General features: G+C 39.3%; 1 protein-coding gene across 1 annotated transcript in view; it reads left to right on the top strand.

Moving 5' to 3' along the window:
* The window catches only part of CNTNAP5 (contactin associated protein family member 5), an 828,648-nt gene extending 803,267 nt beyond the window's left edge, over nucleotides 1-25,381 (top strand). The window contains exons 22-25 of the mRNA XM_045066473.1: nucleotides 13,751-13,969; nucleotides 15,411-15,482; nucleotides 18,038-18,211; nucleotides 23,692-25,381. Coding sequence (XP_044922408.1) covers nucleotides 13,751-13,969; nucleotides 15,411-15,482; nucleotides 18,038-18,211; nucleotides 23,692-23,729 — 503 coding nt within the window. The 3' untranslated portion in view covers nucleotides 23,730-25,381. The remainder of the gene's footprint in view (nucleotides 1-13,750; nucleotides 13,970-15,410; nucleotides 15,483-18,037; nucleotides 18,212-23,691) is intronic.
* The last annotated feature ends 330 nt before the right edge of the window (nucleotides 25,382-25,711 follow it).

Genomic DNA, 25,711 nt, shown 5'->3' with positions numbered 1-25,711 from the left:
CGCGCACGAGAGAGAGGAATAACATCAAAGCATTAAAGGTGCTCAGGATGGTTTTTACTCATATTGGTGCTTTTAACTCCAAAGTAGCAGTTTCATATCCTAGTAGAATATATTTCTCTAGGTTATTTTGGGACTCTGTTAAAAGATTTTCTGTTAGAACAGGCAAGACTGCAGTTTTGCTTATTTCCTTTAACAGTACAAACACATAGGTACAAATTAATATATGTGAGTTTGGTTTTGACCCCATATCAAATGTTTAGTACCCCAGGAGGAATTATTTTTGTTTCTTTGAATCCCAAAGAATGGACTTTTATATTGGATTGCAAATCCCAGTCTTAAAGTCAAAAAGGTGATTTTTCTATGGAAAAAAAGCAGAATTGACATTGTGGTATCATATCTATAATTTTTAGATTTGGATATTGTTGCTAAGGTTTTACTGATTCAGTAGTCACTATCCCTCATCCATAAGGGTGCCTTTGCATCAGGCACATAACTAAGCAACCCAATTTAACAATGAAAAATATAGTTCATCTACTGAGTTGTCCAGTTAAAATAATGAATTTTTAAATGGTAGAACTTTTGTTTACTGAACTAGCCTGGTTATTTTTTAGTTTTCTTGTATCATTATCATATATATGTATATATATATATATGTCTGTATTTTTACTCAAAGAGTAATGGAAGACCTGTTATAGGGAGACCCTGTGCCATGTGGACTCTGTCAATCATCCAACAGATTTATTTAACAACCTCTGTGTCTGAAATACTATGTTAGAAAATTGGTAGTTAGTGGTAAGCAAATAAGTATGCTTTCTTCATAAAAATTTTTGTCTAGTGTGGTGCATAAAAGCTAAACCAATAAACACACACACACACACAATTACAAAGTTTGAGGAAATGAATTAGAAAGAAAGTCACCTGGTTTCAGTGCTAATGACTAAGAGGAAGAGAAGGGGACATGTGCTTTTTGGCAAGGTGTCTAAAGACGTGCTCATCGACAAAGGGACTTTCAGAAAAAGAGGCTGCCATTTGGTTTTTGGAAGATGCTTCCTCAGCCACGTGAAGAACAAATTCATAGGCCCTGACTCTTAAAGTGTACGGGATCATTATGAAGAGGATGGACACTAGGACACATAGCAACCAAACGTACATGGCCACTCAGACGCCATATGAATAGTACATTTAGCTCTAGGTAACAAGGTGCTGAAATAATGAGGAGGCTATTCCATGTGCACTCTTGGCAGAGCTGTACGAAATATTAATGGACTTGACTGGCCTCATCAAAGAGAGTTCCACACAACATGTCCTGAATGTGAATGTGAAAGTAAGGAAACTATATGCTGATCAATGGCCAGAATGAAGTTTGAAATGGATGTAAATATCTCTGATTAGGCTGCGTTACTGCTCATGTTAGGGAACATGTATTTTTTCATTCATCAATTCCTCAAGTCTTTACCAAACACACATTGTGTGTGTGATGGGCACTGTGTGCTAGTTAATGAGGGTGGAACTCTGAAAAGAACTGTGCTCCCGAAAGCAGGATGCTTCCAATCTTGTCAGGGGATAGACTTGGAAACAATATTGTGAAATAAATAAGGTCATAGAAGTAAAATGCCACCTCCTGGCTCCTGCCTATCTTTCTAACATCATCTTTTGCTTTATTTATTTATTTATTTATTTATTTGACAGGCAGAGATCACAAGTAGGCAGAGAGGCAGGCAGAGGGAGAGTGGGAGAAGCAGGCTCCCCGCTGAGCAGAGAGCCCGATGTGGGGCTCGATCCCAGGACCCTGGGATCATGACCTGAACCGAAGGCAGAGGCTTTAACCCACTGAGCCACCCAGGAACCCCCTTTTGCTATAATTTAAAGTGAAGTTAACCTGATTTTTCTGTTTTAAATGTGCTAAACTCCTTGTTGTAGGTCTTACACAGGCTTTACTGGAACCCTCTGCCCACCCACTTATTCATGATTATTGTCCATTCATCATTTAAGAATTTATTTAAATACATTTATTCCAAGCTATCTTTCCTAAATCAGTGTTTCTCAGTGTGGTCCATGAAATATCCATATCATATGTGACTAACAATATGCTTTAAAAATGCAAATTCTTGGATACCTCCACAACAGACCAACCTACTGAATGATTAGAGATCCAAAAAAAAAAAGAGTTATTTTCATACATTTTGCTGGAAATTCTTTTACACACTGAGTTTGATCTCCACTGTCCTAAACTGTGTTCAGGATCTTTTCTGTGCTCCTATAGCCACAGTGATCTGCCCCTACCATAAGACTTACTGCCTGAAACCATTGGGGGCTCTGTTAAATAAATCCTTCAAAGTAAATGAAAACTCACAGAGGTAGGGAAATGTCTGCTTGCTAACAATTGTTAAGTGCACTCTTTCAGACTGAACAGTTGCCATGGGTGGCCAATAAATAGATATAAGTTTTAGGGTGTAGGGGCAGATATTTTCCATGTATTTAAGGGACAGAAAGGCCTTCTTGGCAGATTGTGTGCCTGTTTAGGTGTTCAGGTAAGACCGAGGTAGTTCAGGTTGTCTGTAATCCAGATGGGATGGATGGGTGGAGGCAGATGACCCAGTGAATGGCTGTAAGTCATGCTACAGAGGTAAGGTTTCTTTTCATGTTATCAAAAATAAATACCTACAGAAGTGTGTTAAGTATGATGTAATGGGGAAGAAAAAAAAAAAGGATAAAGTCCTGGAGACCTAAGTTCCAGTCCTGGGTTGGCCAGGGATCCTTAAATTTGCTTTGGACAATTTCTTGATCTTATGTCTTGGTTTTAATAACTGGTAATTGTATATAACTATCTCATATTTTGTCACTTCACAAGGATGAATATTTTCATAAGGTATACAAAATGAACATACCATGAAAAGCATAACACATTAAGTAAATGCAAAGTATTTTTTTTAATACATTATTCCCCTTTAAGGGTTAAAAGCTTTTATCTGTAGGCTACAGATCTTAGCCTTTGGATACTCCTGGTAGTTACATTTTCAGACTACTTCTGTCTTACCTAAAAGCCACAATGAACTCTTGATGGAAAAACTCTTTACTTGTATATACTGTTCATACATTCTATTAATATCATCTTCCTTTATATTTTATGTTATTACAACATTTTACTATTATAAGCTCAGGTTGAATGGGCCTGTATGGCTTATATTTTGACACTTTAGGATTCAAAAGTCATAAATGGCTTTGACATATAGCAAATGTCATGTTACATCCTAGAGCTATGTCTATTTTTGGCAAATTGCTGATCTTTTCTCCTTTTTTTTTTTTTAATCCAGAATAAACTTTCTGCCTAAAATTAGCCTGGATTGGGTCAACTAAACTCTTAGTGTCAAATACTTATGACCATGTGAAGATCTGTACATCCTGTGGCTAAAAGAATCCACTTCCTTTAATAGAGAGGCATAAATTTTCCTTCAAAAGCTGAGTGTTTCCAAATTTATGTAGCAAGTCAAGTTTTTTTGTTTGTTTTGCTTTGTTTTATTTTTTCTTTTTTTTTTTAATTTTTTTTTAAATTTTTTATTTTTTATAAACATATATTTTTATCCCCAGGGGTACAGGTCTGTGAATCACCAGGTTTACACACTTCACAGCACTCACCAAAGCACATACCCTCCCCAATGTCCATAATCCCACCCCCTTCTCCCTAACCCCCTCCCCCCAGCAACCCTCAGTTTGTTTTGTGAGATTAAAGGTCACTTATGGTTTGTCTCCCTCCCAATCCCATCTTGTTTCATTTATTCTTCTCCTACCCACTTAAGCCACCATGTTGCATCACCACTTCCTCATATCAGGGAGATCATATGATAGTTGTCTTTCTCTGCTTGACTTATTTCGCTAAGCATGATACGCTCTAGTTCCATCCATGTTGTCGCAAATGGCAAGATTTCATTTCTCTTGATGGCTGCATAGTATTCCATTGTGTATATATACCACATCTTCTTGATCCATTCATCTGTTGATAGACATCTAGGTTCTTTCCATAGTTTGGCTATTGTAGACATTGCTGCTATAAACATTCGGGTGCATGTGCCCCTTTGGATCACTACATTTGTATCTTTAGGGTAAATACCCAATAGTGCAATTGCTGGGTCATAGGGCAGTTCTATTTTCAACATTTTGAGGAACCTCCATGCTGTTTTCCAGAGTGGCTGCACCAGCTTGCATTCCCACCAACAGTGTAGGAGAGTTCCCCTTTGTCCGCATCCTCGCCAGCATCTGTCATTTCCTGACTTGTTGATTTTAGCCATTCTGACTGGTGTGAGGTGATATCTCATTGTGGTTTTGATTTGTATTTCCCTGATGCCAAGTGATATGGAGCACTTTTTCATGTGTCTGTTGGCCATCTGGATGTCTTCTTTGCAGAAATGTCTGTTCATGTCCTCTGCCCATTTCTTGATTGGATTATTTATTCTTTGGGTGTTGAGTTTGCTAAGTTCTTTATAGATTCTGGACACTAGTCCTTTATCTGATATGTCGTTTGCAAATATCTTCTCCCATTCTGTCAGTTGTCTTTTGATTTTGTGAACTGTTTCCTTTGCTGTGCAAAAGCTTTTGATCTTGATGAAATCCCAATAGTTCATTTTTTCCTTTGCTTCCCTTGCCTTTTGCGTTGTTCCTAGGAAGATGTTGCTGCGGCAGAGGTCGAAGAGGTTGCTGCCCGTGTTCTCCTCAAGGATTTTGATGTATTCCTTTCGCACATTGAGGTCCTTCATCCATTTTGAGTCTATTTTTGTGTGTGGTGTAAGGAAATGGTCCAATTTCATTTTTCTGCATGTGGCTGTCCAATTTTCCCAGCACCATTTATTGAAGAGGCTGTCTTTTTTCCATTGGACATTCTTTCCTGCTTTGTCGAAGATTAGTTGACCATAGATTTGAGGGTCTATTTCTGGGCTCTCGATTCTGTTCCATTGATCTATGTCTCTGTTTTTGTGCCAGTACCATGCTGTCTTGATGATGACAGCTTTGTAATAGAGCTTGAAATCCGGAATTGTGATGCCACCAACGTTGGCTTTCTTTTTCAATATCCCTTTGGCTATTCGAGGTCTTTTCTGGTTCCATATAAATTTTAGAATTATTTGTTCCATTTCTTTGAAAAAGATGGATGGTACTTTGATAGGAATTGCATTAAATGTGTAGATTGCTTTAGGTAGCATAGACATTTTCACAATATTTATTCTTCCAATCCAGGAGCACGGAACATTTTTCCATTTCTTTGTGTCTTCCTCAATTTCTTTCATGAGTACTTTATAGTTTTCTGAGTATAGATTCTGTGTCTCTTTGGTTAGGTTTATTCCTAGGTATCTTATGGTTTTGGATGCAATTGTAAATGGGATTGACTCCTTAATATCTTTTCTTCTGTCTTGCTGTTTTTGTAGAGAAATGCAACTGATTTCTGTGCATTGATTTTATATCCTGACACTTTACTGAATTCCTGTATAAGTTCTAGCAGTTTTGGAGTGGAGTCTTTTGGGTTTTCCACATAGAGTATCATATCATCTGCGAAGAGTGATAATTTGACTTCTTCTTTGCCGATTTGGATGCCTTTAATTTCCTTTTGTTGTCTGATTGCTGAGGCTAGGACCTCTAGTACAATGTTGAATAGCAGTGGTGATAATGGACATCCCTGCCATGTTCCTGACCTTAGCGGAAAAGCTTTCAGTTTTTCTCCATTGAGAATGATATTTGCGGTGGGTTTTTCATAGATGACTTTGATGATATTGAGGTATGTGCCCTCTATCCCTACACTTTGAAGAGTTTTGATCAGGAAGGGATGCTGTACTTTGTCAAATGCTTTTTCAGCATCTATTGAGAGTATCATATGGTTCTTCTTCTTTCTTTTATTGATGTGTTGTATCACATTGACTGATTTGCGGATGTTGAACCAACCTTGCAGCCCTGGAATAAATCCCACCTGGTCGTGGTGAATAATCTTTTTAATGTACTGTTGAATCCCATTGGCTAGTATTTTGTTGAGTATTTTCGCATCTGTGTTCATCAAGGATATCGGTCTATAGCTCTCTTTTTTGGTGGGATCCTTGTCTGGTTTGGGGATCAAGGTGATGCTGGCCTCATAAAATGAGTTTGGAAGTTTTCCTTCCATTTCTATTTTTTGGAACAGTTTCAGGAGAATAGGAATTAGTTCTTCTTTAAATGTTTGGTAGAATTCCCCCGGGAAGCCGTCTGGCCCTGGGCTTTTGTTTGTTTGGAGATTTTTAATGACTGTTTCAATCTCCTTACTGGTTATGGGTCTGTTCAGGTTTTCTATTTCTTCCTGGTTCAGTTGTGGTAGTTTATATGTTTCTAGGAATGCATCCATTTCTTCCAGATTGTCAAATTTATTGCCGTAGAGTTGCTCATAGTATGTTCTTATAATAGTTTGTATTTCTTTGGTGTTAGTTGTGATCTCTCCTCTTTCATTCATGATTTTATTTATTTGGGTCCTTTCTCTTTTCTTTTTGATAAGTCGGGCCAGGGGTTTATCAATTTTATTAATTCTTTCAAAGAACCAGCTCCTAGTTTCGTTGATTTGTTCTATTGTTTTTTTGGTTTCGATTTCATTGATTTCTGCTCTGATCTTTATGATTTCTCTTCTCCTGCTGGGCTTAGGGTTTCTTTCTTGTTCTTTCTCCAGCTCCTTTAGGTGTAGGGTTAGGTTGTGTACCTGAGACCTTTCTTGTTTCTTGAGAAAGGCTTGTACCGCTATATATTTTCCTCTCAGGACTGCCTTTGTTGTGTCCCACAGATTTTGAACCGTTGTATTTTCATTATCATTTGTTTCCATGATTTTTTTCAATTCTTTTTTAATTTCCCGGTTGACCCATTCATTCTTTAGAAGGATACTATTTAGTCTCCATGTATTTGGGTTCTTTCCAAACTTCCTTTTGTGGTTGAGTTCTAGCTTTAGAGCATTGTGGTCTGAAAATATGCAGGGAATGATCCCAATCTTTTTGATACCGGTTGAGTCCTGATTTAGGACCGAGGATGTGATCTATTCTGGAGAATGTTCCATGTGCACTAGAGAAGAATGTGTATTCTGTTGCTTTGGGATGAAATATTCTGAATATATCCGTGATGTCTATCTGGTCCAGTGTGTCGTTTAAGGCCTTTATTTCCTTGCTGATCTTTTGCTTGGATGACCTGTCCATTTCAGTGAGGGGAGTGTTAAAGTCCCCTACTATTATTGTATTATTGTTGATGTGTTTCTTTGATTTTGTTATTAATTGGTTTATATAGTTGGCTGCTCCCACGTTGGGGGCATAGATATTTAAAATTGTTAAATCTTCTTGTTGAACAGACCCTTTGAGTATGATATAGTGTCCTTCCTCATCTCTTATTATAGTCTTTGGCTTAAAATCTAATTGATCTGATATAAGGATTGCCACTCCTGCTTTCTTCGGATGTCCATTAGCATGGTAAATTCTTTTACACCCACTCACTTTAAATCTGGAGGTGTCTTCGGGCTTAAAATGAGTTTCTTGGAGGCAACATATAGATGGGTTTTGTTTTTTTATCCATTCTGATACCCTGCGTCTTTTGACAGGGGCATTTAGCCCATTCACATTCAGGGTAACTATTGAGAGATATGAATTTATTGCCATTGTATTGCCTGTAAGGTGACTGTTACTGTATATGGTCTCTGTTCCTTTCTGATCTACCACTTGTAGGCTCTCTCTTTGCTTAGAGGACCCCTTTCAAGATTTCCTGTAGAGCTGGTTTGGTATTTGCAAATTCTTTCAGTTTTTGTTTGTCCTGGAAGCTTTTAATCTCTCCTTCTATTTTCAATGATAGCCTAGCTGGATATAGTATTCTTGGCTGCATGTTTTTCTCGTTTAGTGCTCTGAAAATATCATGCCAGCTCTTTCTGGCCTGCCAGGTCTCTGTGGATAAGTCAGCTGCCAATCTAATATTTTTACCATTGTATGTTACAGACCTCTTTTCCCGGGCTGCTTTCAGGATTTTCTCTTTGTCACTGAGACTTGTAAATTTTAATATTAGGTGACGGGGTGTGGGCCTATTCTTATTGATTTTGAGGGGCGTTCTCTGAACCTCCTGAATTTTGATGCTCATTCCCTTTGCCATATTGGGGAAATTCTCCCCAATAATTCTCTCCAGTATACCTTCTGCTCCCCTCTCTCTTTCTTCTTCTTCTGGAATCCCAATTATTCTAATGTTGTTTCGTCTTATGGTGTCACTTATCTCTCGAATTCTCCCCTCGTGGTCCAGTAGCTGTTTGTCTCTCTTTTGCTCAGCTTCTTTATTCTCTGTCATTTGGTCTTCTATATCACTAATTCTTTCTTCTGCCTCATTTATCCTAGCAGTTAGAGCCTCCATTTTTGATTGCACCTCATTAATAGCTTTTTTGATTTCAACTTGGTTAGATTTTAGTTCTTTTATTTCTCCAGAAAGGGCTTTTATATCTCCCGAGAACGTTTCTCTAATATCTTCCATGCCTTTTTCGAGCCCGGCTAAAACCTTGAGAATTGTCATTCTGAACTCTAGATCTGACATATTACCGATGTCTGTATTGATTAGGTCCCTAGCCTTCGGTACTGCCTCTTGTTCTTTTTTTTGTGTTGAATTTTTACGTCTTGTCATTTTGTCCAGATAAGAGTAAATGAAAGGGCAAGTAAAATACTAAAAGGGTGGCAACAACCCCAGGAAAATATGCTTTAACCAAATTAGAAGAGATCCAAAATCGTGAGTGGGGAGAAAAGGGATAAAAAGAGGTTCAAAAAGGAAGAAAAAAAAAAAGAAAAAAGAAAAAGAAAAACAAGAAAAGAAAAGAAAAGAATTTTTTTTAAAAAAGAAAACACCTAAGAAAAATTTAAAAAAGAAAAAATATATATATTAGATAAACTAGTAAAAAATCATTAAAAAAAAAAGGTAACAGTTAAAAAAAAAATTTTCCCCGAGGCGAGAAGAAAAAAAAAAAATGAAAAAGAAAAAATTAAATTAACTGCAAGACTAAAAGAAATCACAGGAAAAAAGCCATGAGTTCCGTGCTTTGCTTTCTCCTCCTCTGGAATTCTGCTGCTCTCCTTGGTATTGAAACCGCTCTCCTTGGTAGGTGAACTTGGTCTCGGCTGGATTTCTTGTTGATCTTCTGGGGGAGGGGCCTGTTGTAGTGATTCTCAAGTGTCTTTGCCCCAGGCGGAATTACACCGCCCTTACCCGGGGCCGGGGTGAGTAATCCGCTCGGGTTTGCTTTCAGGAGCTTTCGTTCCCTGAGTGCTTTCCGTAGAGTTCCGGAGGACGGGAATACAAATGGCGGCCTCCTGGTCTCGGGCCGGAGGAGCCGAGAGCCCAGGGCCCCACTCCTCAGTGCGCCCTCAGAGAACAGCGCCCAGTTACTCCCGTCTGCCTGACCTCCGGCCGCGCTCCGAGCTCACCGAGCCTGTGACCGGTTCAAGGTAACACCGAGCTGTGAGCTTACTGTCGGCTCTGTCTCTGCAGCCGGCTTTCCCGTTCTAATACCTGCAAGCTCTGCGACACTCAGACACCCCCGATCCTTCTGTGACCCTGCGGGACCTGAGGCCACGCTGACCCCGCGTGGGTTTTGCCCCAGTTTAGCCTCTGGAGCGATGTCCCTCAGCGGAACAGACTTTTAAAAGTCCTGATTTTGTGCGCGGTTGCTCCGCCGCTTGCCGGGAGCCGGCCCCTCCCCCCGGGGTCTATCTTCCCGTCGCTTTGGATTCACTTCTCCACCGGTCCTACCTTTCAGAAAGTGGTTGATTTTCTGTTTCCAGAATTGCTGTTCTTCTTCTCTTCGATCTGCCGATGGGTTTTCAGGTGTTTGCAATCTTTAGATAAGCTATCTAGCTGATCTCTGGCTAGCTGAAGCAGTCTTAGCTTGCTACTTCTCCGCCATCTTGACTCCTCCCCCGTTTTATTTTTTCTTATTTTTACAGTATTTACCATAGCCAAGATATGGAAGTAACCCAGATATCTATGGACAGATGAATGGATAAAAAGATGTGTTATATATGTAGAGTGGAATATTACTCAGCCATAAAAATCATGAGAACTTGCTATGTGCAGCAAAATGGGTGGACCTAGAGGGTAATATGCTAAGTGAAGTAAGCCAGACAGAGAAAGACAAATAACATAGGACTTTATTTACATATGGAATATAAAAAAACAGAACAAATGAACAAGCAAAAAAACTCAATCAGACCATAGATATAGAAAACAAACTGGTGGCTGCCAGAGGAAAGGGAGATGAGTGATGGGTAAAATAGGTGAAGGGGGTTAAAAGGTACAAAATTGAAATTGGAAAATAAAGAAGTCACAGGGCTAAAAAGTGCAGCATAAAGGATGTAGTCAATAACAATGTACTAACATGTGCCAGATGATAACTACACTTGTGGTATGTTCTAAAATGTGTAATTATTGATTCTCTATGCTATATACCTGAAACTACTGTATTATTATATGTCAACTCAGTTTCAGTTACAAATAAAAAGAATTAGGGGTGTCTGGGTGGCTCAGCTGGTTCAGCATCCAGCTCTTGGTTTTGGCTCAGGGCAAATGCTCTCAGGGTCATGAGATCCAGCCCAGCACAGGGCTCTGTGCTCAGAGGGGAGTCTGCTTCCCTCTCTCTCCCTCTCCCTCTGCCCCTCCGCCCACTTGAGCTCTCTTTCTGTCACTCTCTCTGTAAAATAAATAAGCAAGTCTTAAAGAAATAAAAAAATCTTAAAGAGATTGACAACAACAAGTTAGCATTGTCTGGTTGTAGAAATTAAATCCCAGAAAGGTTTATTTAGTCAGTAATCCACAGAAAGTGGTGGAGATAGAATTCAAACCAGGTGTCTCCAGCAGAGGGAGGTTAACTGACAGGAAGAGTTTAAAAAAAATAAAAAAAAATCCTGTGTTTCAAGTTATAACCTGAATATAGTTGAGCCTCAACTTCGCCACATTGTCTTTTTTTAAATTTAATTTAATTTAATTTTTTAAAATTTCTTTTCAGCATAACAGTATTCATTGTTTTTGCACCACACCCAGTGCTCCATGCAATCTGTGCCCTCTCCAGTACCCACCACCTGGTAACCCCAACCTCCCACCCCCCACCCCTTCAAAACCTTCAGATTGTTTTTCAGAGTCCATAGTCTCTCATGGTTCACCTCCCCTTCCAATTTCCCTCAACTCCCTTCTCCTCTCCATCTCCCCTTGTCCTCCATGCTATTTATTATGCTCCACAAATAAGTGAAACCATATGATAATTGACTCTCTCTGCTTGACTTATTTCACTCGCAAATCCCTTCCAGTCCCATCCATGTTGCTACAAAAGTTGGGTATTCATCCTTTCTGATGGAGGCATAATCGTCCATAATGTATATGGACCACATCTTCCTTATCCATTCATCCGTTGAAAGGCATCTTGGTTCTTTCCACAGTTTGGTGACCATGGCCATTGCTGCTATAAACATTGGGGTACAGATGGCCCTTCTTTTCACTACATCTGTATCTTTGGGGTAAATACCCAGGAGTGCAATTGCAGGGTCTTAGGGAAGCTCTATTTTTAATTTCTTGAGGAATCTCCACACTGTTTTCCAAAGTGGCTGCACCAACTTGCATTCCCACCAACAGTGTAAGAGGGTTCCCCTTTCTCCACATCCTCTCCAACACATGTTGTTTCCTGTCTTGCTACTTTTGGCCATTCTAAGTGGTGTAAGGTGGTATCTCAATGTGGTTTTAATTTGCATCTCCCTGATGGCTAGTGATGATGAACATTTTTAATCTTTTAACCTTTCTAAGAGTCAGTGTCTTCCTTTGTAAATTTTGGATAATAGTAACAAATAGCTGGAAGAGCTTTTGAGGGGAAAAAGAAAAATACTTTAAAACCAGTTATTGCATAGTTATGTAATAGGTACTTGTAATAGATGGGGACCACTGAGTATTTGTAACTTTTAAATTTCTTTTAATAAATGATTATTACCTACCACATATTAGTTAACAAGGCTATATGAAGAAAAAAATTTGTAGTCATCCTAATATATATTTTAATTAATTAATTAACATCTCCATATATGTAAAGATCTGAGAGATCATTATATCCGGCCTCGTACTGGGAGTATTTTCTCCTATCAGGGAGTTTTATCCTCTTCATTTCTTTTCAGAAACATCTCCAGGGTTCCATCTTTATTATACACCTAGAATAAATACACTTTAGACATAAGACTTTATTCAAAACATCTCTTCCTTTAAGAAGAGAATGTTGTTGTCTGTCATTTTCCCCAATTTACCCATGTGCTTTTTCTTGCTCCTGGAGCCTGTATCCCTAGCAGTCACTAGATTGATGTTCTCCAAGGACCTTGGCCCTGATCTAGGGTTCTTTCTATCTGGGTTCTGGGAATGAGATATGACACTTTTGATTTAGACCCTTAAGGCACAATGACAATGATATGTCACTTTCCACTGGTTTGAAATCCTACAATGCAAAAACTTCATGTCAGTTTCTGCTTTTCTTCTCCTATCTTCTTCCTCTTATTTTAAATGCTCTAATCTCTAACTTTATCCCTTGAGAACTACCAATCAGTAGTGAATGTGTGTTTGGAATTAGAGCAGGGTACACTGAGTTGTAGTGCCATTTAGCAAAAGTACGCTGTCTTCATTAAAGAAGGCTCTTTGGCCTGGGAAACTGTTACATAACAGTATTCAAAAAGTCTCTTATGAGAAAGTCTTTTGGAGTCCATATTGAGAAATAAACATGAACATATGTGTGATCCTTTAATGAGTAACAAATATGTACCACTACTATAGGATATTTATTGGAATATTTGGAAATCAGTAGTTTCCACCCCCCCACCCCCGCTCCAATGTTCTTTTACTTTTGAAGAAGTGTCACTTTACATCTCTGTTAAATTTTCATTATCATTACCTGGAAAATTCTCATGGTATCTCAGACATGTAATGGTAGGAAGAATAACGATCCACAGAGATACCCAAGTCCTATCCTCAGAACCTGTGAATATGTTAGGTTAAGTGGCAAAGAGGAGTAAGGTTGCCAATGAAATTAATGTTGCTAATCGGCTAGCTTTAAAAGAGGGAGAATAACCTGAAACTTCTGAGTGAGCCTGCTGTATTCACCAGAGTCTTTAAGGTGAAAAAAGAAAGCAACAGGAGAGAATTAGAAGCAGGAGTGACTGTGGAGGAAAGACATGCAACATGTCTACATTCCTTGGCTTGTTGCTCTCTCCCCAGATCTTCAAAGCCAGATCTGTTGCATGTCACAAAGACAAAAGACAAAGACAAAGACAAAAAGTCTGGTTTCTCTTCAGATCGCATAAATCTTTCGCCTTTTACTTGCGACATTTTTGAGTGCAAAGTAATGAGCACTGTAGTGTGCTTGAACTAATCCCAAGCATCTGTAGATAAATGGTGACGGGGATAATGAAAGAATTTTATAAAACATCCAGAGTGTAGAACAGATTTATTAAGTCTTTGTTATAGTTCATAAAATATATGAATGAGAATTTGGAAGTTTTAAATATTAATTGAAAGCAGAGATGGCCCTAACAGTTTTCCATGATATGTGGTTGATAAATTGATGCTTATAGTGTAGGGTAAGGTTTGGGGAGAGAAGACGAGGAGAGACTCAAAGAATTCTAAGGTAAGTTCTGTAATTTTAAACATTATTTAAAAAGGATATAGAGCATAATTTGAAAAAACAAACAAACAAACACAAAACACAGGCGTGTCTTTCATGTTGCAGAGCATGTTGGACTGGATTCTGTAGTTGCCAAAGCCAACACCCTGGGTTTTGTTGGATGCCTGTCTTCAGTCCAGTATAACCAGGTAGCACCCCTGAAGGCAGCCCTGCGTCACACCACCATTGCACCTGTGACTGTCCATGGGACCCTGACGGAATCCAGCTGTGGCTCCATGATGGATGCGGATGTGAACGCAGTGACCACAGTTCACTCTTCATCAGGTACACAGGAGAATACTCAGGGAACTGCCTTCTTCTGGTAGCACTACTTTCGATATCTTCAAGAAGTTGTAGGTTGAAGGCTAGTATTACACAAGTCCTTACTTTATATGATTACAGGTAGTTAAGAATTATGACTGGTTTCTCATGGTTGAATTTTATATGTATTGAATATAATCCTACTTTTAATAGATGAGTAGTTATAACTCAATAGTTAGTAGTTAGAACTTAATACATATATATATATATATATATATATATTTAATTTTAGGGTCAGAAAGAGGAAGGCTGGTTGTTGAACTAATGTAGTTCATGTAATTAAAATCAGCCTTCCGTAATAATAGGAAAGTCCCACACTATTATCATCCCTAAAACACCTTTTCTGTCTTTCCTTAGTCACCATCATCATAGAGTCTTGAAATATCCCTAGGATTTGTCTTAAACAACTGTGGTAATCAACTGTCAAATAAGTTATTAATCATGAACAAAGAAAGGGGACTGAGTTTTGCTGCTGCCTACTCATCACCAGGCTTGGTATTTTCCTGGCAGTAGTGAGGTATAATAGAAGGAAAAAGAATGGGACAGTTGACTAGCCTTGATTTGAATTCTGATGGATAAATTCTATAACTCCAGACAAGTTACTAAATAGCTTCAATCTAATTTCCTTATCTGTGAAGCAGGAAAAACAATAGTCACGTTGTAGGCGTTTCCTTGAAGATACAGGGATACTGATGGCAGATGCTATAGGTCTTGAAAATTCCATGTGTGCTATATGCATATGAGTATCATTACCCCCTTTTAATACATTTGAAGATTTGTTATTTAAAAATGCATCTAAATTACTGTCACCAGGCCAACAAGTGGCAGATCAAGATTCAAAGCCAGGTCTCCATGCCTTCAAATTGATGTTCTTTCTTCTTCTACCATACATGTTAATGTATGTGTAGTGAAATGCCTCTCTCTGTCAGTGAGGGTTTCTTGGGGGTGTTAATCCTCCAGCACTTTTGTCTTTCCCTGTCAATGGACTCCAGATCCTTGTGCAGCTAAAGAAACCTCTGAAGCAGAAATCACATGTATGCTTGAGGTAAGAGGCCATTGTCATGAAGAGGGAGGGTCCAACAAGGCAGAGAGGGACCTCTAGGTTAGGCCAAGAAGTAAACTGTAGGCAAAAGCAGATATGGGTGGGTTCTACCATCATCTGTTTCAGCCCATTATCTTATAGCTGATATAGAAGCTAATAGTTACGGAACTATGGGGTGGAAGTTGTGTACCTCAGAAGCTTTTTTGTGTGTATGTTTGTTTGGGTTCCTAAAAAAATGTAAGCTCACAACTGTTTGAGAGCACTTGGTCTAATCCAGAGGTGTGTCATCTCAAATCCGTATTGTACACCTCCTCCCTGTATCCAGAATGAGGAGTGAAATGCCATGTCTTTTACTCCTTGCAGATCCCTTTGGGAAGACAGATGAGCGAGAACCACTCACTAATGCTGTTCGAAGTGACTCAGCCGTCATTGGAGGTAAATCATTCCTTATTGCTGAAAGCAGAGGGGTCATAAACGATCCTGTACTTGCGAGGAATTTATTTGATTCCTTTCTTAATTATAGCCATCTAGTATCCAGAACCCTGCATGATCTTCCAGACCATGAGCTTTTTCATGAATAGTCATGGACGTGATCAAAGGCACCCTTTCCCCTTTCATCCCCATCACCATGGATTCATCCTGTCCTGATGCATCAGGCAGCTGACTACTGAGTCAACAGCTGGAACATTTACTTAGTGACAGGCAGTGTGCCCTCCATTCATTTCATCCAGTTGTCAGTTTTCCTAAAGCACAAACAAAGCACACCAATAAAACATATGGGAGGAAGCCATGTTGGGTCAGACAGATTGGTGAAGCCCCAATTCTATTGGTTTTCTCCACCAAGTGATTTGGGTTGGATCTAATGAGCAGGGTGAAGCCCACAGGAACGGAGTTTCCAATCCAGCAGCACATATGGTTATGGATACAGATCTGCTCTACTGTGAGCTCAGCTCTCCCTCCTTCCTCCCCTGTCTTTCCATTTTCTCACTGCCTGTCGGTCTCACCCCTTTTTATCCTGCCATAGCCTGGCTGCTACCTTCACTAACTTACTTTTTGCTTCACCCACCCCTTCTGGGACTTGCAACACAGAATGATTCCCAAACCTTGTTTAATATAAGATGCCCATGAGAGACTGAATTCATTGCAATCCAAGAACCATAGCCCTAGCAGGTACCCCCATTGCTGCCTCTGGCAGGCTAAATGAGCGGATCCACACCAGATGGAGTTCTTTTAAAAGTCAGCAGTATCCATTCATTTAACTTCTATTTAATGAATCTGAGCTAAGGGTCAGGCCTGGCGCTGAGCATAGGAATACATGGGCGAAAGCCATAGAGGTTGTCCACAATGAACTCACAGCAACAATAGAACTAGAAAATGATATTTTGAGGGAAGAAGTACAAATGCTTGTGGGAGCACAGAAATGCACCATTATAATGTAGTTGTGAAGAACAAAAACCATGTTAAGGTAGTTCTTAAAATGTCTGACCTGAGTTTCTGCTTCAGGGAAGAGGGTCCAACCTGATTTTTGTTTGGAAGCAAGAAACACAGGAAAGAATGTAGTGCCTGTTTCTTTTCCTAAAATTTCCCATTTGACAGGGGAAGAAAAGACTTGTGACTGCTGACATTTTCCCACTCAGTTACATGCTTCTGTGAGCCTCTAAGAACAGGAAAGGCATCTCAATCCCTTGGGAAAACTCCTCTAATTCTGAACAGTCTGTGTACTGAAGGAGTGGAAACTGATTCCGTATTTTATCCCATAAAGCTGCACCCCAGTCAGGGAAGTAACTCACTAACACCCAGTGTATTCACATTTGTTAACTTAGGTGGTTTTACTCTGCCTTATTCTAAAATAGTCAGGGAAAATGCTGCATAGTGGTTTCTGAATATTTAAAAAAAAAAAAAAAGTATGCAGTTTTAATCATGGCCCTGGCGCTAAAACAAATCAGGAGAAAATGTGCAGTCAATGTATTTAACTCTTAAATGCCCATGCTTATGTAAATCAGGATACAGGATATCCAAAACTATCTTTCTAAAAGAAATGTATTGTGTCATTATATGTTCTACTTAGAAAGAAAAACAAAAACATTAAAATATGTGCTTTCTTGGGAATAAACTTATATTTGAATATCATAAATACTTCTCATATTTTAATGTTGAAAATCCTATGTTCATTTATAGAACCATTCTCTCTTTAAAAGTCACCAGTTCTTACATTTTCACCCTTTTTTTGCTGACCTTGCTCTTCGCATCTCGAGAGGCTTCTTGGCAAAGGTACAGACAAGACCTTTGAGTCAGCGAGGGCAACTTGCCGAGTAAATGCAGTAAAATCACATGCAGTCAAAGCAGGCAGAAATCTGACCTAACTGGAAGAAGACTGTCATTTCAGTTGACTCTCAATCTCTGAACGACAGAGGCATACTGTCTCTGAGCTGTCCCATGCCTAGCAGAGTGCACAGCAGTGTAGGAACATCCTACATGTTTGGGAAGTTTGTCATTATTAACAAAACATGTTCAGCAAAGCAAACATATACCTTAAGTGAATTTACATCAGGAGAACATACTTTGAAGTCTGGGACACTTCACCATGGTTTTCCAGGGTGCTAAAGTAGTTCTGAAACTTCTTGGTTGCAAGAAGCGGGAAATGATTAAATATGACAAATGTGCTAATTAAAAGATTTTGTTGCATTCTTTAAATCAAGACTTGAAGAAATTATTAAGAAGTCCTTTGCCAGTCTGAGTCCATGTTTATATGATGTCATTCTCTGATTTACACTGGTTTTCTTCCTGGCCAGTCTGAAAGAGGAGATGTTTTTTATATCTGAAGATTGAACACATTTCAGCTGGACTTCGGTTCTGGGCATGCGGTAGAGTTTGTTGTTTGGTTTCTTTTGTTTCTTTCTCCTAAGTGGGTTCCCTGTTTAGACTGAATCACCTCTTTTGAGTGCATGAACTGATGATTTCCTCTCTCTTTCTTTCCTCTTTATCAACAGGAGTAATAGCGGTGGTGATATTCATCATCTTCTCTATCATCGGCATCATGACCCGGTTCCTTTACCAGCATAAGCAGTCACACCGTACTAACCAGATGAAGGAGAAGGAATACCCAGAAAATTTGGACAGTTCCTTTAGAAATGACATTGACTTGCAAAATACAGTGAGCGAGTGTAAGCGGGAATATTTCATCTGAAAACCTGCAGGGTCACCTAATATTCTCTTTTGGGTTGTTGTTAAATTTTTCTCCTTTCTCCTATCTTTTAATTTTGGTCATTCTCCTTTTCCTGTCTGTGTGCCAATTATTTTTGGCACATACCAGGATCAACCACAGCATCCATCCCCTTGATCCAGCCCAGAAGACCAGGCAGCTATGGCCACTGCCTTCCTTTCTGACAAACTCATTGTGGTGATAATGATCACTTAAGAGACTGACTTTACTCCTCTAGACAAAGAAGAGACACATGTGTGCACATGTGCATATTTAGTTATGTATTTCCAGTTTCTAAGTAAGATGCACTCTTTAGCTCCACAGCCGTTCTGTCTCGCATTAAACCTCAGGCTTACTTTGAACCTGAGCTCTGTGACTTAGGCGTATGACACTCATCCTTGACATCCTCCCCCACCTCAAGTTCATTCCTACCAGGGAACTCAGGGTAAAGAAAAAAGATGCTAAAGGCCTGGTTCACTTCAGTGACACTTCTAAAGGAATAAGAGAGGTTTGTTTTGTGTTGATTTTCCTTACCATAGGACGCCCATAGCCCTAACTCATCACCTTTTTTCACTTTGACTTTTGTCCCCTGAATATTTCAAATATAGGATTCCTGATAGTAGTGAGCTATTCCTTTGCTCCTTTTTTACCACCCTCTCCTGGGACTGACACTTTAGAACAGCACACAATAGCATAAACCTGGGGGAAGCATGGGGAATAGTAGCTTGAAACTAGAAGGTAAAAAAGAAAGCTGCTAGGAAGTAGATGTTCTATAACTTCAAAAATGCCTCTTCCAATTTTGTAAGAAATGTTAGATAGGTTTTTCTTGGATTTATTATACTGAGATCTATATCTATATCTATATCTATAGATATATATCTATTTCAGCATAAAGAAATTCTAATAAAAGTCTAAAATAGTACCCAGTTTCATTAAAGAGCTTAAACCATCTTAACTGAGCTTTAAAAACAAAACAAAAACAAAATAATAATTAAAAAAAAAAAAACTGCATGAAAGAAGAGAAATACCAAGCAGGATTCTTCCCTTCCATCCACTCACCAAAGATCTGGTGAATAAAGTGAATGCAGATTTCATGTTTTAGGGCAAACGCAATGACCCCACCTCTGTCCACGGAGCCATTCTCTGGGAGGCTCTGGATATACTGATTGATGGGCCATTATGGTTTGTCTAGAGAATCCTCACTGCTTAGTTTGAGGAATCCGTAGCTTCTACAGTACATCACGTTTTCAAGTCATCTACACCCTGTGGATATAATGGCCCCCGCACACATCTTTTTATAGGCATAGACTCCCAGATGAGATGATGGTAAGTTTCAGGGTCTTTGCCCCTCTTGATAACAAAGCTTTGAAAAAACACAGTTCTTCCTTAAAAAAGGCATCTCAAACTCATCCACGAGGTAGTGGTAAGAATCCTGATGATTTTTGCTATGGCAATTAGTCTAACTCTTTGCCTCAGGGCCACCCTGGAGAAAAAGAGAAGGGGAAGACAATATCAATCCTCCAGAATGCTGGGGATGCCAGGATAATGATCCACAGATGTGGAAAGTACTTGCCGATTCTCTTTACAAGACAGATTCGGTTTGGGAAACAATTACCACATCGCAGTTTGCCAGCCTTGACAGTAAGCAGAAATTCCATCTTGCTCTTAGAGTGTCTATTGCCTCTGATTATTTAACACTCCCCTGCGTGGTCAGGCTCCCAATAAGGAACTCATTAGCTCCATCTCATTTCAAATCCATTTCAGGGTTTTCTTTCAGTGTCTGAGCACATGGGTAAGGATTCGGTTTGTATTCCTATTTCTCAATTTTAAGATGTTTTAAATATATATTCTCTTCTTAAAACTTTCTGTGGATTCTTAATCACTCCATTATATGATTTTTCTAGTCAATTTATTTAAAGTGATTCCAACATGGACATCTTTTTTTTTTCCCCCTCTAGCTTTTCTGAATTAGATCCATGATCCATTAATAAGAGGAACGATCTTTAAATATTGTTTGCTCCTGCCCTGTCCACCCCTATTTCCAGTTTTCACTTTTGAACTTTCTATTTCCATAAAAAGACTGTATAAATCAGCTTTTTGCTTGGGTACATAGTCGTTTGTCCCCTGAAATAAAAGTTACCATGCAGTGCAGTGGGTTTAACCTGAAGCATCTCCAATAGTGAAGTGGAAAGGCAAAGGAAGGTGTGAGTAATAAAACTGGAAACCCTCATTATTCAAGTCTCTGAAAAGCAAGGACTCTATCTTGCTGACATAGTGCCGATATAAGCAATGGAGAACCCAGAGTATTTGCTTTCCTCATCTACCTGCATATGCTCATAGGGAGCTCTGTAGGGTAAAGAATCTGTGAAGCTCTATCCTTGCCACATCTGCACCACAGAATCCACCAGCACACCTCCCTGCGCACGTAGACGATGTATACATACACATGACGACGTACCGCAGACCTAGAAACCAATGCCAAGACCGTGCAATCTACTCTTACAAGTAGAGTCTCAGGGCTAAACCAGAATTACTTTTACAGGGTTGGATTGTTTCATAACCCCAGAGAACACTAACTTTCACTAGATGTATGTGGAAATAAGCAAGCTGCTCCCTCCAAAGCAAAACACAATTTTCACTCAGAAATAAGTGCTATCTCTGCCTGTCTTTCCTCAGTGGTACTAAATCCATGTAGTCTTGTGCAATTGTTCAAGTGTGTGAGTGTTTGGATCATTGAGTGATTATAATTTAAAACAAATAGTCATTGAAAGCATTCTGTCCCCTCCTTAACCACTGTTTTCTGCTTGGCTAATCAAGATTCCTGATATGCTCCACCAGCTGGACCACCACAACTCTCCACTATAACCCTCAGTCCTTGGCAACTGCTGATTGCAAAAAGATTTTACGGAGTATGGTTCCTTTACAGAAAAAAACCAAAAGCACCTATGCAATTTCACACTCTAAGGGGGATATTTTATTGATGTAATTCCCACCAAACAAGCCTATTTATGTAAGCAGCAGTACATTTGCTTACCCTAAATTATATTCAACACCCACCGCATCACTCATTGTGCATATAGGTTAGACTGCTGTGGTCTCTATGAGAATTCATCTAGAGCATTAGACATTTCTCACTTCTCTAGATACATATTTATGGATAGTTTAGCCTATTCTATTCATTCTAAACTTCATATGAGAGATTTATTTTAAGGGTCCTGAGTCTGATTCTATAAAAGTTTCTGTTCTCATTAGTAATGACAGAGGTGGTACTAACCTGACTTCTATCCTCTGTTAGCCCCAGGCCCACCACAAGGTAGCAGGAGCAGGATAGGAACAAAAGAAATAGATTCTTCCCTTTCTTAATTCATTATGACTTATTTATTGAATGCCCAGTACTCCAAGGATTGCACTAGACATGGACTGTACACATATAAATTATACCTTGTTCTTGCCCTTGGAGGGGCTCAAAGTCTATCAGGGGAGGTACATATTGTTCCATAGAATGTAGAGTGAAGGTCCTGAGCAATCATTTTTGCAAAGACTTGGCTAAACACATAAATGGATAAATTTTGGGAAGATATTCATAATTTTTTCTTGTATATTCTACCTTCCATAAACTGCCTTGTTTCTCTTCTTCAAAGCAAATACCTATCTATTCAGATACTTTTCTGTAGAGGGAGACTGATTAACTCTTTAGGAACAGCAGGAAATGATGGTCCTTATCTGTAAAGTCCCTTGGAGGAAGTGCAATTCTCTCCATTCTTGCTTCATTTCAGGTTGGGGTATTCTGAAAATCCTCCTTCCTATCAGTCAGACCCGACAGTTGATGGTCTGGGGACTCTCTGTGGGATAGGGACAGCAATCTCCACTTTCACTCCCCTCCTCCTCTTTTTTCTGTTCTTTTCAAGCCATGTGTTTATGACCTCTTGTGTCTCATTTGCTCTTCTGAATGTCCTTTAAGGTGTCTGCTGTCCTTCCACCCCTCCTGAAACCCTTCTTTGTCCCCAAGAACAATTTGACTCTACTTAAAATGATCTCAGAGAACTAGATGAAGTATCTTCAAGTAAATAACTGACTAAAAGTTGTTGTCCATCTAAGTGAGGTCTCACCTCTGTGCCCTGAGTGAATTTTTCCAATCCAGAAAGTCACACCTGTCTCTTCTCTGCAGGAAGCTCATTCACTTGGAGAAGCCACACTGGGAAGCTAAAAACAGACTGTCTTCTCCAGGATATTCAGGGAAATAGAAACCAGGCTGTTGAAATCTTTCTTTAAAAAGCCTTGACAGTTTGTCCACCAATGCCCTGGGTTCCTTTGAATTCCCCCATAGCTGCAATCTATCAAATCCACATTGTAACACCAGCCTGCTAAGGGGAATCTGAGACAGTGTGTAGCTCTGCTACTCATTTTTCTTTAGCCTAAAGGCTTTGACATACTTAGGCTTCAATTGTCCTACATGTCGCAAGTGGATCAAGTAAATAAAGAGATTTCCTTGTTTTTGCAGATGTGAAAGTGGTTAATGGAATAAGGTGTAAGCAAACCCCAAACTTTTAGAATACATGGAGGATAACTGAGTGCTATTTCATGTCTCTCATGCAGTTTGACAATGTTTTCTTGAAAAAGAAAAGAAAAAAAACAGTGTAATTGAATTTCTTCCACATACTGTTCTTGTTTCTTTCTCAACCTGTCCTCTCTTCCCCTCATCAACCCCCTTACTTGGTGAGCATATAGTATATAGATTTGGATGTCTCCAATTTTCATCTCTGCTCCCACAAATCCTGAGTAGTTGAACCTCTTAAAGGGAAAAACAGTATAAACAGACACATACATAAAGACTTTGTAAAATAGGGCTGTTAGTCCAAGTTTCTCCAGGATGTCACATATACACATCTGTTCAGTAGGGATAGATTTCCTTTTGAGTTGGCAATTGTTTGAAACCTTCATACGAGGTTTTAATATTGAACTCTTCCTATGTTTGAGTGATTTTTCTCTTATTTTGCACTAAGGTACTCTGAGGAAGAACAGAAAAGCACATTTTTTTTAGTGAAATATTGTACTTTGTAAGCTAGTTGTCTGTCTTTTGTATTGTTTATAGACTACAAAGTGGCTGAGCAGACATGAGCAAGGATAAAGGCAAAAGTTGGTGTTGGTGTTTTGACCACACCTGCTGAGAACATGCTGAGGTGGAGGAGGGAATCTGTGGCAATAGTTGGTGGCCGTCTCAGGTGTGGAGGGTTATTGCTCCCACTATAGATCAGTGGCAGCAGCTCTTCCCACTTTCGTGGCTCCTAATTCAGGAGTCCCTTCCGTACATTTAGATAATTGTCTTACACATTAGGGAAAGAGGCAATATCATGCATGAAGAATTCATTACCCACCTTCGCATGACATTTTTTTTTTTGACCCTTCCCAGCCCTACACCAACCACATCTTTTTCTTTTTCAGTATTTTTATTTCATCAAGATTTTCCCAGGATGCTTTAGTGCTGTCATCACAATGATACACCCTGCTCAGGTTGAACACCCAGACACAATTTTAAGGGAAATAAACTGTCAAAAAGCTCTTTAGATCCACAGTCCTGAATCAAAACTCACATATGTATAAGGGTAGAGGTCCTGAAATCAGTCTAAGGGTCCTTCTTTCCCCTTCGTTGGTCCTGCCATAGGATGACACGTTATAAAAACATGTGATATTCTCCATCCCTAACAATGAATACTACCAGGAACCCACCATCTAACACTACTTGGGAACACTGGCTTTCTCAATCATTCCCAGTGACACAGAAAATTTTACAAAATACCAGGATAAAATTGGAAGAGTAGTACTAGACCATGACCAAAGGTGAATCTAATTGTTCCATAATTAAATCCTTGTCTTCTTTGCATTTGCATCATGTTATTTCATGCTTCAGATGCCAGCAGCAGCCTCCGAAGATATGAACAAGGTTCTAGGCATGCAAGAGGAACATTGCATTGCCCTGCAGACTCATTGGAAGGCCCATAAGTAGAAACTTTCAGTGAAACTTTGAGGGATAATATTATCAGGCATCTGCCTAGTCATATTTTTCCATTATAGTCAACCCCATCCCAAAGGCTTTACATGAAATATTAACATAATCTCTTCTATTTGAATGGCAGTGTCAACGTATGTAACCTTGCCCTGCCTTAAATATCCATGCAAAACAAAACAAAACAAAACAAAACAAAAACACCAAACCTTGCTTTAAAGCAGCATAGTTATAGTGTAAGAAGGACTTCCCATTTAGGGAGGTCCAACACCAAGACTTTTCTCCTTCTGAAGCTGGTAGTTGGCAGGCCTTCTGATACCCTGTAATGTCTTAGGCTGTCCCTTCCCTCAGTCAACAGGAAGAAGAAAAATGTGTCCAGGGTTGTCACTGGGGATACAAATGCAGGCTAAAGGGGAACTAGGAGTCTGCCTCTAGGACTTAATAGATAAGCAGTCAGAAAATGTTTTCTGGTAAAAGGCTGGATGATTTATACTTTAGGCTTTACAAACCAATAATAGTCTTGGTTGCAAATACTCACTTCTGCTTTGGCAGCAGGAAGAGGGGCAAATATACACAAAGAGGCATGGCTATGTTCTAATAAAATTTTATTTACAAAAAACAGGGAATAGGTCATATTTGGCTTGTGGACTGCAGTTTGCAGATCTCTACATCAGAACGTTACCACATTTCAGATGGGAGATCCATCTCTCTCTGGCATGCAGTGGCCCTCTTTTTTGAGGAATTAGAAGGAGTGGGGAGATTATTTTTTGACAAACAAACAATAAAATGCAAAATAACCTCTCCCTCCAAAATCTATATGTCAGACTTTTTGTTATGGCAAAAGCACAAAACAGGTCACCTCCTTTTGTAGATATGCCAGAGTCTAGCTTTTCCTTTGGACCTTCTCATTTTTATTCTTAAAAGAGAATCCCAAGTGATGTTGCCTCGTTCCAAGTCCGTTTTGTAGACCACGTAACATGTCTTAATACACTGTATGGGGAAAAATAAAAGTTAGCCTTAGATTTCTTTGTTTTCTATGGTTACTGTTGTACAGAAGGAAGACTTAAACTGTAAATAATGTATATTTAATAAAGAGAGAATTTTGTATGATTTTGCGTGGAAGCCAAATGTCTCTTGCTGTGTTTTCTTGGGTTAATGAGGAGTCAAACAATTAATCCCTTAGCTGCCATTCTTATCCCTCAGACCATTAACTCCCAGACAACATGGCCTGTGGTGTTGCTGGAGAAACATGAAACTCCCACTCCCTGGGTTTATTGATTTCAAGAGGCCTGAATGTGCGGTCATGGGCTGTCTCATCACTCAGCTGAATTATACTCGCCTGCATGCCTGGCTCACATGTGTACAAGAGTAATCTTGTTGGCTTGGTCAAAAGTCTTGTACAGGGCTCTGGAGGCATCCTGGCTTCAGCTCCCCATGTAAAATCCTGGGCCTCTGTGA

This window comes from Mustela putorius, unplaced genomic scaffold (assembly GCF_011764305.1).
Source record: "Mustela putorius furo isolate JIRA1106 unplaced genomic scaffold, ASM1176430v1.1 tig00003867_pilon_pilon_pilon, whole genome shotgun sequence".
Classification (NCBI taxonomy): domain Eukaryota; kingdom Metazoa; phylum Chordata; class Mammalia; order Carnivora; family Mustelidae; genus Mustela; species Mustela putorius.
The sequence above is the reverse complement of the archived record's forward strand: the minus strand, read 5'-3'. Positions and strand labels throughout refer to the sequence as shown.